Source organism: Schistocerca serialis, chromosome 4 (genome assembly GCF_023864345.2).
Source record: "Schistocerca serialis cubense isolate TAMUIC-IGC-003099 chromosome 4, iqSchSeri2.2, whole genome shotgun sequence".
Taxonomy (NCBI): Eukaryota; Metazoa; Arthropoda; class Insecta; order Orthoptera; family Acrididae; genus Schistocerca; species Schistocerca serialis.
In genome coordinates this window covers 35,109,978-35,122,356 of record NC_064641.1, presented here as the reverse complement: position 1 = coordinate 35,122,356, position 12,379 = coordinate 35,109,978, and the positions used below count along the sequence as shown (strand labels likewise).

The window sequence follows — 12,379 nt, the reverse complement described above, 5'->3', positions numbered from 1 at the left end:
CTTTCTGGCTGACCACCAAATTAGTTGCCAGGCTCACGTGATTAAAGACAGCATCAAAACTCTAAAACCAAACTAGTGAAGTAACGTACTCGCCGTCCCACAAGTTCCAGCAATGCTGTGTTGAGACAGGCATATGATCACATGTTAGTGGGCTATGGGGGCGGAAGAACCACAGAATGGCATGTGGCTGAGCAACTGTGGAGGTAAGAAGGATGTGGAACATATGCAGAACTGTGTACCATATGCACATTGGGCTGGACTGAGCAATCGACCTATTTCACTTTAGTAGAGACTAGTAAGCTACTTTAAATGATTGGTATAGACATCACTGGTCCTTTTGCTCAAACACTGACAAGGGATCAATGGATACTGATAGTAATATATCATTTTGTGATATATGGGAATGGCGGTTGTCTAAATCAGAAAGACAATGCAATAGTTAGGGCTTTGGTAAATGACTGGTTGTTGAAGTTTGTTGTTCCAGAGAAACTGAATATAGATCAAAGCACAAATTTCGTATCAGAGATAATGAAACAGCTTTGTCATTTATTGCATATTCTTAAGTTAAGGACAAGAGCATCAGATTCACTGATCAACGGGATAACAGAGTGAGCTCATCACACAACAGGGGAGATGTTAAGTCACTATGTAAATACGCTTTGCAATGACTGAGGTACTGTGCTACCGTATATTGTCACATCATATAAATCTAAGCTCTATGAAAGTATGGGTCTGTCTTTACACAAGGCAGCATATAACTAGAAAAAGGCCTTCACCATTAGAGATAGTGAAGGCTAAAATAGGGAGTTTAGTAACAATTTTGCAAGAGGTATGTAAACAAGTACAGGAAGTCAGGGAACGAAAGGAACCACAGAATGCAAATTTACTTGTATATTGTATAGTATTGTTAACGAGTCTGTTCATCCTGAAGCGAAACACAATGAGGTTCTCCACTCGTTACGGAAGGTCTATTTGCCAAGTGATTTAAATAACGCCACGGATGAACATGAAGCTATAACTTCCTTTGCATACTACACATATGGTGGGTGTATCTGCCCTTTTCAGTGTGCTCTGGACTTTTACCACAATTACCAGCACAAAAAAGGGGCAGGGGGTAGGAAGGTGAAGACAGCTGATCAGACCATGTCTGTGCAATCTACGTGCGCTTTTCTTCATACGCCGTAAGGCCTACAAAAGGAGAATGAGGCTTCCCTGCTTCAAATAACAAGAGAAAAGGAGATGGGCATTGAAAGCACTGCACTTCTACAGCCTTGTTGGTGTAGACGTCTTGCAGATATGACCACTAGAGGATGGGCTGAAGCTGACATGCAATGCATGGACGCTCAGGAATGAAGTGCAGAGGCTGGGCGAAGATTTCATGGGCTTTATCAAGAAGATGAAGAGAAGGGATTACTAAGCGAAGTGTGAGAAAAGTGTGGTGTCACCGCCAGACACCACACTTGCTAGGTGGTAGCCTTTAAATCGGCCGCGGTCCGTTAGTATACGTCGGACCCGCGTGCCGCCACTATCAGTGATTGCAGACCGAGCGCCGCCACACGGCAGGTCTAGTCTAGCGAGACTGCCTAGCACTCGCCCCAGTTGTACAGCCGACTTTGCTAGCGATGGTTCACTGCCTACATACGCTCTCATTGCAGAGACGACAGTTTAGCATAGCCTTCAGCTACGTCATTTGCTACGACCTAGCAAGGCGCCATATTCAGTTACTATGTCTTCTGAACAGATAATATTGTGACTCATGTACCATCAAGAGCGACGTTCATCATTAATGGATTAAAGTTAAGTATCTGACTAATTACGTCCGCTTTCTGAACTCTAATTCCTTGTCATGTTCCAGACCTCACGTCAGTATAGTTCTTCCCTCCTCACGCCAGCCTGCGTGAACTAAACGCGTGCATTTCGGCATCTACTAATAACACGGTGTTGGCTCTTCTGCCAACACAACAAAAAATACCAGGTGTTGCAGGACTAATACTATCGTTTTTGAGGAACGTTACAGCAGACCAAGGCTTTGTTTCTAACACTGAAAAAACAGAAGCAAGGGTGGATAGATGCAGGATGCGGCTTTCAGAAACTGTGTTTGAATCACTGATGGCAACGATATAAGGGTTACAAAGGGAAGCAAAAGGCACCAAAATCCAAGAGGAATGGCATACCACCCAATTGAAAAAACTGCTGAAAAAACTGGTGTCATGTAATACCAGACAGTTTCGGGGCCAATGGCAGAGCTGAAAAGCTACATAAAGGCGACTATCACTTCCGTGAATCGAGATTTGAGCATATTACAGGCCCAGCTGGATCTATTGAATGCCTTCTTACCATGGTAAGGCTCCTATGTGCTCTTGCCGAAAGTGTGGAGGATGCACTTGTAGAACTAGTTGAGACAGAGCAAGTCCTATACTATGCAGCGTATCAGAGGAAGTCCTATACTATGCAGTGTATGGATTGCTAATTCCTGTCCTGAAGTCGTCGAATGAGTTTCTGGCCAGTCTACACCAGGCACAAGATAAGCTGCTAGCTGACCTGTAATTTACTGTACCCCCAGAGGAAAGAAATCTTGCCTCTATACCATTAGCTTGAGTCAGTGGATTTAGTGCCGAACATGCCTACCTCTGTGTGCTTGTATCCTGTAAAATGGTGAACTTCAGTGAAATTTGTACATACTAGAACGAAGAATATGTTATTAGTTACATCAGGCAGTAAACCATGTCAACAGATTGCGGCAATGTCAAAGAGAACAGCTTCTGGCATGTTCTTCCTGATGGTCCAAACACTCACGGAGACATGTGAGAACGTTTCTACGGGGATTGAGATGGAAGGATGCCGACATGACAACCTTGCACCCCAACTGCAGTTCCAGAAGACATGATTTCACTGGGCAGACTTAATACATGACCCAGTTGTAGTTGTCACCACTTGCTGCAGGCAGGGACATTAAAAGGGAATAGGAGACAATGGGGGAGTGGGCTACTACCGAATGTTACAAGTGTGACATACTGGGTCCAATGTTTCAGCCTCGAGCAACAATAACAGGGATTAACATATATCTACATCTACATCTGCATCTACATTGATACTCCGCAAGCCACCCAACGGTGTGTGGCGGAGGGCACTTTACGTGCCACTGTCATTACCTCCCTTTCCCGTTCCAGTCGCGTATGGTTCGCGGGAAGAACGACTGTCTGATAGCCTCTGTGCGCGCTCTAATCTCTCTAATTTTACATTCGTGATCTCCTCGGGAGGTATAAGTAGGGGGAAGCAATATATTCGATACCTCATCCAGAAACGCACCCTCTCGAAACCTGGCGAGCAAGCTACACCGCGATGCAGAGCGCCTCTCTTGCAGAGTCTGCCACTTGAGTTTATTAAACATCTCCGTAACGCTATCACGGTTACCAAATAACCCTGTGACGAAACGCGCCGCTCTTCTTTGGATCTTCTCTATCTCCTCCGTCAGACTGATCTGGTACGGATCCCACACTGATGAGCAATACTCAAGTATAGGTCGAACGAGTGTTTTGTAAGCCACCTCCTTTGTTGATGGACTACATTTTCTAAGCACTCTCCCAATGAATCTCAACCTGGTACCCGCCTTACCAACAATTAATTTTAATTTTAATAATATATACATACTGCAATTGCAGAATAATCCTCTAGATATACTGCTAGCCAGGAACTGACTACCTGCATGAACCCTGATTCCCAGAATATTCAGTTCTCTCAACGAAATGATAGCCACACTGTTGTGGAGCGTTAGCGTGGAACAGAGGTTCCAACAAATTCTGCAATATTGTGGCAGGTTTCAGCACAGGATGTTGGTAACAGGAATCCAGTCTTCAGGTACCACGTTAAACCTGTCCCTCTCTTGCAAAGAGTATTCTTATCTTTTTAACAGCAGAGTGCCATGTGCCCTCCTGAACTTCAGTTACATTAAATACTGATTGAATGGGTCACCCATAAGACTTGTGTAGTTATGAGTGTACCAGCCTCTGTACACCATGTGACAGAGTGGGCAAATAAGGAAAGATACCAAGTGTGGAAACTGTAAATAAGCATGTACGAGAATGTAAATAGTACCATATCATCTTAAGTAATTCATGGGTTTAGCAGCAGCCTTTAATTTACGGAGTGAATCTACCCCTCCACCAAGACTTCAAAACCAGTGGTGAGATGGAGAAGCGAGCTGCTTATGAGGTCCTGCTGCTAGGACCACAATATTGCTGAAAGAGCATGGTGCAAGAGGTCAGTCTGCCACAGTGGCAAGCTGAATATTCTCACACTCGGGCCCAACTCTGCCTTGGTCATTTATATGACCCTGGTGGGGCCCTATCACAACAAAGCTGGGCAGATGTAGTGTACACAGTCAATGCCCAGACCCAACGAGTACCTTGTGTTCAACTACTGCGGGCACTATGACATCAAGGCAAGACACCAAGGCCACGTCAGGCATCAGCCCCATGTCGGCCAATGAACATCACCTACATCTAGACACGTCATACAATACCTGCTGGTCTGCAGGTTGCTGCTAGAGCTGATGATTCTTGGGACACAAGCTGGTGCCTCCCTAAGGAGACTACTTCTACTGCGACTTTGGCTAGCCACAGGGCATCTCTATGCTTGCCTGGCATCCTTGTGCTGCCATGGCCAAACAAGCTGTTATGTGCTATGCTGGGCTAGCAGCCGGTATCTGGGTATCTACACACACCAATGAGTTGCTACCATCAACCTCCACATGAATGTATTACCGAATAAAGTCTTTTGTTGCTAATTGAGCTCTTCTGATTCCACTACCACCATGGAACTGATAATATGCAACCCACTGTCCTGGAGACACCATTATCCTGTGATGAGCATGCTTGCATTAGTGGTATCCACATCCCAAGCAGTATTACATTATTGTTCCTTCTTGCTTTTTGTGGATATTGAATATTATCTGTTTATTCCTATGCTATACAGCTATCTGTCTGAAACTTTCTAACATCTTGGAACATTTTACATACGAAACAGAGAAAATTGGGAGGGGGGAGGGATTAATGTTTGGGAATTCGTGACTTCTAGTTGCACAGGGCGTTGGGGTAAAGCAATGGCGAAAATTGAAAATCTATGTCGCACTAGGACTCGAAACCGGATTAACAGCTTTTCACGAGCACTTCCCTCAACCACCATGGCCATCCAGACATGGTCCCTGAGCGACTCAGATTTCCAATTAATAGCATGCTGCAACGCAACGTCCCTCATCCATTGACCTCTTACATGCAATTTAATGATTCCCGAAGGAATTCGGACGATACTACTGTATTTGCACTGAAACTGTGCAGAATTATTATTTAATTTAGGGGCGACTAGACACTTCCATAATAACAACAAACAACAGGATTAGCGTTGCCACAACTTAGCAAATAGCCTCTAGTTCCCTAATGTTACATCAATGCCCATTCCCAACTGGCCATGGTTGATTGGCTAATGGAAATGGGTGCCTTCAATAACTGCTTACACAACATTACTAATTTACGTAATTTATTACTAATAGTTCACCAAAAACAACAAGTCTTAAAACAGTTCATAAAAGACTGATTAAATAATTGTTCCTTTGGGTAATAAATTCTCAACCAATAACAGTAGCAAACAACATCACCTCCAAATAAAAACTTACAGACTCAAAACATATACAAAACTCACAGTTAGTAGAAACGGTAAATTCCAGTATTTATAGCCCTCTGAACTACAGTGCAGGACTGAATTTCAAATCTATCCAATGAGTAATACTGATAACAAAATTATATTCACAAATAAGAAATATAATAACTTTATGACAACACCCATCTGGCATTGGCCACAGTTCCTTTGAAAAGTGACAGTTACTGCTCAGTCTCCACACAGTTAAGCAAAGTAACACCGCAGAAGTCACTGAAGGCTAATACATGTACCGTAATCCACTACTTTATTCTCCAGTATCATGACATCCCTATTGTGGGCGAACATGCTACAGCATAGCGTGTTCAGGTTGGGCCCACGCAGTCATGTTTATCTGCCGTGGATAAACACCCACAAACGACATCGGCCACAGCTCGCCGTAATTGCGTCCATACAATTGCAGAGCCCATGGCTTATCGTTCCACTGCAGCGTTGAATTGAATTCCCAAGCGTTTCGGATTCACCATCAGTCCACAACCACAGAGTGCCGAAATTATTAAATGCACAATTTGGACCATCTGGACCACAACACTCTGCCGTTTTGTCCTTCTCGCTCGGTACTGTCCAATCCTCCACCCTTCGTCGCCAGAGGACCACTCGCCGCCAACTCGGCACCCCAGTATCTCTGGCGAGGCCAATATCGACCTTAACACTCGCGGCCAGAACACAATCGTGGCGAAAATCGGCACAAAACAAACATCAAGGAGCCGCCACGCTCTTACAGAAATGTACATATTTGAGTGGTCTCCGTTCTGTCGAACATGTACAATAGAACAGACACCACTCAAATATGTACATTTTACGTTTTCAAATGCGTTTCAAAGTGCACTGCTCCTGATTTCTCTTCCCATTATCAAATTCAAAGTCAAAACTGTCTCTGATGCATTTATCCTTCCAAAAGCCAAACTGGTCGTCGTGTAAGATATCCTTAGTTTTGTAGGCGCCCCGGTGGTCCCAGCCGCCTACGGTGGACTGGAGGCCGAGCGGTGACCTCTCCATTTGACAGGATGCTAGGAAATGACTGTGGACGCACGCGTCAGAAACGCCAAAGAAACATCATTAATTGATGACACCTTTATTCCTGCCGAGTACAATGTGGCTTGCATAACACAGGATGGTTGAGCTTGGTGATATCAACGACCTTCCCCAAGTCCTCACTGACTCGTAGTGATGACACCAGCTACGGGATGCACCAGACTTGCTAGCGCAGCGCCGCATGCTGTGACGTAGCGGAGGAATGTCCTTACTTCGTACTTCGGACGCGCGTGGCTGGTGGCGCCCGGCTGGCCGATGCGCGTAGGAGGCTCCGGGTTGGAATCCCGGCGCTGTTGGCACGAGAAGCGTTCTCGTAGTGAGGAGTGTACTCTGTACCACCCCGTCTTCTTCCCTGCTCCTCCTGGCGGCTCGTCCGCGGTTGACGGGCGGAACGGGCTGCAGTCCCCCAGCGCCGTCGGCTCACCCGGTTGTGATGGCGGATGCACAGGGCCTAGGCCCTGCACGATCTCGACGACGGCTCACTGATGTGGTCAGCATTGGCGACGAGCGAGTCTGCCGCGATGTCTGCTAATCCTGGGTCGATGATTGACAGCGGCAGCAGAGAGTACCAGAGCTGGTACTGTCCCCTCACGTCTACTGCTGGATGGGCCGCCCTTCCTACAACATGTCCTTGATAAAGATTAACATGTCAATCACCGAGCTGAGCGCTATGCAGAGACCCAGTACACATCGAACTGAAAGTCTAACTGCGAGTGCCTTGGCCGGCCGAAGTGGCCGTGCGGTTCTAGGCGCTGCAGTCTGTAACCGCGAGACCGCTACGGTCGCAGGTTCGAATCCTGCCTCGGGCATGGATGTTTGTGATGTCCTTAGGTTAGTTAGGTTTAACTAGTTCTAAGTTCTAGGGGACTAATGACCTCAGCAGTTGAGTCCCATACTGTTCAGAGCCATTTTTTTTTTTTTTTTTTTTTTTTTTTTTGTGAGTGCCTTGTTGCTATCAAAGCTGGTGTATTTAAAGGAAGCACGAGCGACGTCCTGACGTCATGCTCGTTTGTAATGAACGCATTCGTTCCACTTATACTGCTGACTTACCTGTCGTACTCGCCCTTTAGGTGTTCTTGCGATAGAGTTACGTGTTGTTACGGCAGACTTACGCGAAGTTGTGAAATGCAGTACAGCTGACGCTATACCTCTGTCTTACACTCTACGAAAGTCTCCGTCTAACACAAACCAGCGTGTTAAGAAGTTCTCTCTCGCCTGTTGTGTGTAACCAAGTCACTGCCCCTGCGTGAGGACACATTCCATACATACGCAACCCTCCTACCTCTTTGCTAACGTACTGCCTCTGGCTCTCGGCATAGGCAACCAAACTTTGACAATATACCACGTTTCCAACTCTTTACTATTCCGCGACACTGCAGTTTCCTGTTTATTACCACGATGATTTCATAGACTCTCCCAAACGGAGTAGCCACTCATACCTGGAAGATCTCGGCGCCGTACATGCCGAGCGCAGGCATGATGAGGCCGATGCCGAGCCCCGAGATGAAGCGCACGACGCAGAGCCAGGTGGGCGCGTGCTCGACGAACATGAGCGCGGCCCAGCTGACGGCGATTGGCACCGCCCCCAGGACCGCCGTGGTGCGCCGCCCAATGCGGTCCGCCGCCCAGCCGCCCAGCCAGGGATCCAGGGCCGCCGCCAGTGAAGGCAGAGACCCCACCCACGACGCCTCGGCGGGCGTCAGGTGGGGGAGTTTGGGCTCCGCCGGCGACGACCACGCCAGCACCACACCCATCGATATGATACCCAGGCTCACTGCCAGAAGAGGCACCACGGTTGACACTCATGGCGAGGCAACGCAATTCGAATTCTACACTTGGGGTTGATAAAAAGAATAGTCTAACAGCTCGCTCAATAAGGCAGGTATTTATTAATGATATGGCGGTACATATATAGAAAACTACTACATGTCAATATTTAAGCGCAGCCCTCCAGCATAATACAGGGTGATTCAAAAAGAATACCACAACTTTAAAAATGTGTATTTAATGAAAGAAACATAATATAACCTTCTGTTATACATCATTACAAAGAGTATTTAAAAAGTTTTTTTCACTCAAAAACAAGTTCAGAGATGTTCAATATGGCCCCCTCCAGACGCACGAGCAATATCAACCCGATACTCCAACTCGTTCCACACTCTCTGTAGCATGTCAGGCATAACAGTTTGGATAGCTGCTGTTATTTCTCGTTTCAAATCATCACTGGTGGCTGGGAGAGGTGGCCGAAACACCATATCCTTAACATACCCCCATAAAAAAAAATCGCAGGGGGTAAGATCAGGGCTTCTTGGAGGCCAGTGATGAAGTGTTCTGTCATGGGCTGCCTGGCGGCCGCTCCATCGCCTCGGGTAGTTGACGTTCAGGTAGTTACAGACAGATAAGTCCCAATGTGGTGGCGCTCCATCCTGCTGAAATATGAATTGTTGTGCTTCTTGTTCGAGCTGAGGGAACAGTCAATTCTCTAACATCTCCAGATACTGTAGTCCAGTTACAGTAGCACCTTCGAAGAAAAAGGGACCAAAAACTTTATTGGCTGAAATGGCACAGAAAACGTTCACCTTAGGCGAGTCACGTTCATACTGAGTTGTTTCCCGCGGATTCTCAGTGCCCCATATACAGACATTGTGACGGTTGACTTTCCCGTTAGTGTGGAAAGTTGCTTCATCACTAAACACAATCTTTGAAACGAAAGATTCATCTGTTTCCATTTGAGCAAGGATAAAATCACAGAAATCGATTCTTTTAATCTTATCAGCTGCAGACAGTGCTCGAACCAATTTCAGACGATAAGGTTTCATAACTAACCTTTTTCGTAGGACTCTCCATACAGTTGATTGTGGAATTTGCAGCTCTCTGCTAGCTCTGCGAGTCGATTTTCCTGGGCTGCGAACAAATGCTTGCTGGATGCGTGCTACATTTTCATCACTCGTTCTCGGTCGTCCAGAACTTTTCCCTTTGCACAAACACCCATTCTCTGTAAACTATTTATACAAACGTTTAATACACCACCTATCAGGAGGTTTAACACCATACTTCGTTCGAAATGCACGCTGAACAACTGTCGTCGATTCACTTCTGCCGTACTCAATAACACAAAAAGCTTTCTGTTGAGCGGTCGCCATCTTAGCATCAACTGACGCTGACGCCTAGTCAACAGCGCCTCAAGCGAACAAGTGTACAACTAAATGAAACTTTATAGCTCCCTTAATTCGCCGACAGATAGTGCTTAGCTCTGCCTTTTGTCGTTGCAGAGTTTTAAATTCCTAAATTTGTGGTATTTTCTTTGAATCACCCTGTATAACACAAATGACTACAGCTACATATGGATATCAAGGTCTTCTGTGTATGTTATCACATCACTCGTTACTGTCAGGGAGTTTTCGAAACGACCCTTGTAGGCACGTGTAGGACATGTTGATACAACATGAACGACTGTCTGGTGTTTCACACCACAGTCGCACGATGATGATGATGATGATTGGCCCCACTTGAAGACAGTGCCTGCACATCTTCCACCTATATTCTTTGGACCTGTTATCCTTAAATGGTTAGGCAGGAGTCATAGGGACGGAAGCAGTGGGTGGTTCGTTCTGTAAATGTGGCCTTGGTTTTGGAAGGATTAGGACTTATGAGCCTGTGGTTGAATTGGAAGGCTAACAACAGGTTTGGGTGTCCGTTGCGAGAGAGTGATGTTAACGGCGTGCTATATGCACTGACCAGGAGGAGGCTGTTTAAGTACGTGGTGGTGTGCAGGTTACACAGGAGAGGATAGAGGACAAAGCCTTGGACCACACGTGGACGCAGGTGAAAGATCAGGGAACTGGTATAGCTTATGATGAGAAAGGATGGACGGTTTGACAGAACGGATGCAATACAGCGAATATAGGGTCACTGGACGAAATATCTATCATCTGTCTAAAAGAACGGGCTGGTCGCCTTGGAGCACTGTAGGTGATTTAGACGATGTAGGTAGTCACGTGATCTGCACTGTGGATTTGACTCATGGCAGTGAAATGGTGCTAGTCGGTAGTGTAGGTCCCTGGTCCTGAAGCACACCTGCACTGGGAAGTTTCGCAACTGTGGTGTACCGTAGGTCTCTAGAAGAGCGTAGCGTTCCAAAAGATTGGAAAACGGCACAGGTCGTCCACGTTTTCAAGAAGGGACGTCGAACATGTGCAGAACTATAGACCTATATCTCTAACGTCGATCAGTTGTAGAATTTTGGAACACGTATTATGTTCGAGTATAATGACTTTTCTGGAGGCTAGAAATCTACTCTGTAGGAATCAGCATGGGTTTCGAAAAAGACGGTCGTGTGCAACCCAGCTCGCGCTATTCGTCCACGAGACTCAGAGGGCCATAGACACGGGTTCCCAGGTAGATGCCGCGTTTCTTGACTTCCGCAAGGCGTTTGATACAGTTCCCTACATTCGTTTAATGAACAAAGTAAGAGCATATGGACTAACAGACCAATTGCGTGATTGGAATGAAGAGTTCCTAGATAACAGAACGCATCATGTCATTCTCAACGGAGAGAAGTCTTCCGAAGTAAGACTGATTTCAGGTGTGCAGCAGCGGAATGTCGTAGGACGGTTGCTATTAAATGGTTCAAATGGCTCTGAGCACTATGGGACTTAACATCTGAGGTCATCAGTCCCCTAGACTTAGAACTACTTAAACCTAACTAACCTAAGGACATCACACACACCCATGCCCGAGGCAGAATTCGAACCTGCGACCGTAGCAGCAGCGCGGTTCCGGACTGAAGCGCCTAGAACCGCTCGGCCACAACGGCCGGGCGTTGCTATTAACAATATATATAAATGACCTTGTGGATAACATCGGAAGTTCACTAAGGCTTTTTGCGGATGATGCTGTAGTATATCGAGAGGTTGTAACAATGGAAAATTGTACTGAAATGCAGGAGGATCTGCATCGAATTGACGCATGGTGCAGGGAATGGCAATTGAATCTCAATGTAGACAAGTGTAATGTGCTGCGAATGCATGGAAAGAAAGATCCTTTATCATTTAGCTACAATATAGCAGGTTAGCATCTGGAGGCAGTTAATTCCATAAATTATCTGGGAGTAATCATTAGGAGTGATTTAAAATGGAATGACCTAATAAAATTAATCGCCGCTAAAGGAGATGCCAGATTGAGATTCATTGGAAGAATCCTAAGGAAATGCAATCCGAAAACAAAGCAAGTAGGTTACAGTACACTTGTTCACCCACTGCTTGAATACTGCTCACCGGTGCAGCATCCGTACCAGATAGGGCTGATAGAAGAGATAGAGAAGATCCAACGGAGAGCAGCGCGCTTCATAACAGGATCATTTAGTAATCGCGAAAGCGTTACGGAGATGATAGATAAACTCCAGTGGAAGACTCTGCAAGAGAGACGCTCAGTAGCTCGGTACGGGCTTTTGTTGAAGTTTAGAGAACCTACCTTCACCGAGGAGTCAAGTAGTATATTGCTCCCTCCTACGTATATCTCGTGAAGAGACCGTGAGGATAAAATCAGAGAGATTTGAGCCCACGCAGAGGCAGACTGCCAACCTTTCTTTCCACAAACAATATGAGACTGTAATAGAAGGGAGAACCGATAG

The 12,379-nt window shown here is 46.1% G+C and overlaps 1 protein-coding gene across 1 annotated transcript in view; it reads right to left on the bottom strand.

Annotated features, from left to right (window-relative positions):
* Window positions 1–8,501, bottom strand: part of LOC126474206 (facilitated trehalose transporter Tret1-like) — a 52,423-nt gene extending 43,922 nt beyond the window's left edge. The window contains exon 1 of the mRNA XM_050101670.1: window positions 8,187–8,501. Within this exon, the coding sequence (XP_049957627.1) occupies window positions 8,187–8,501 (315 nt within the window). The remainder of the gene's footprint in view (window positions 1–8,186) is intronic.
* Between the last annotated feature and the right edge of the window lie 3,878 nt (window positions 8,502–12,379).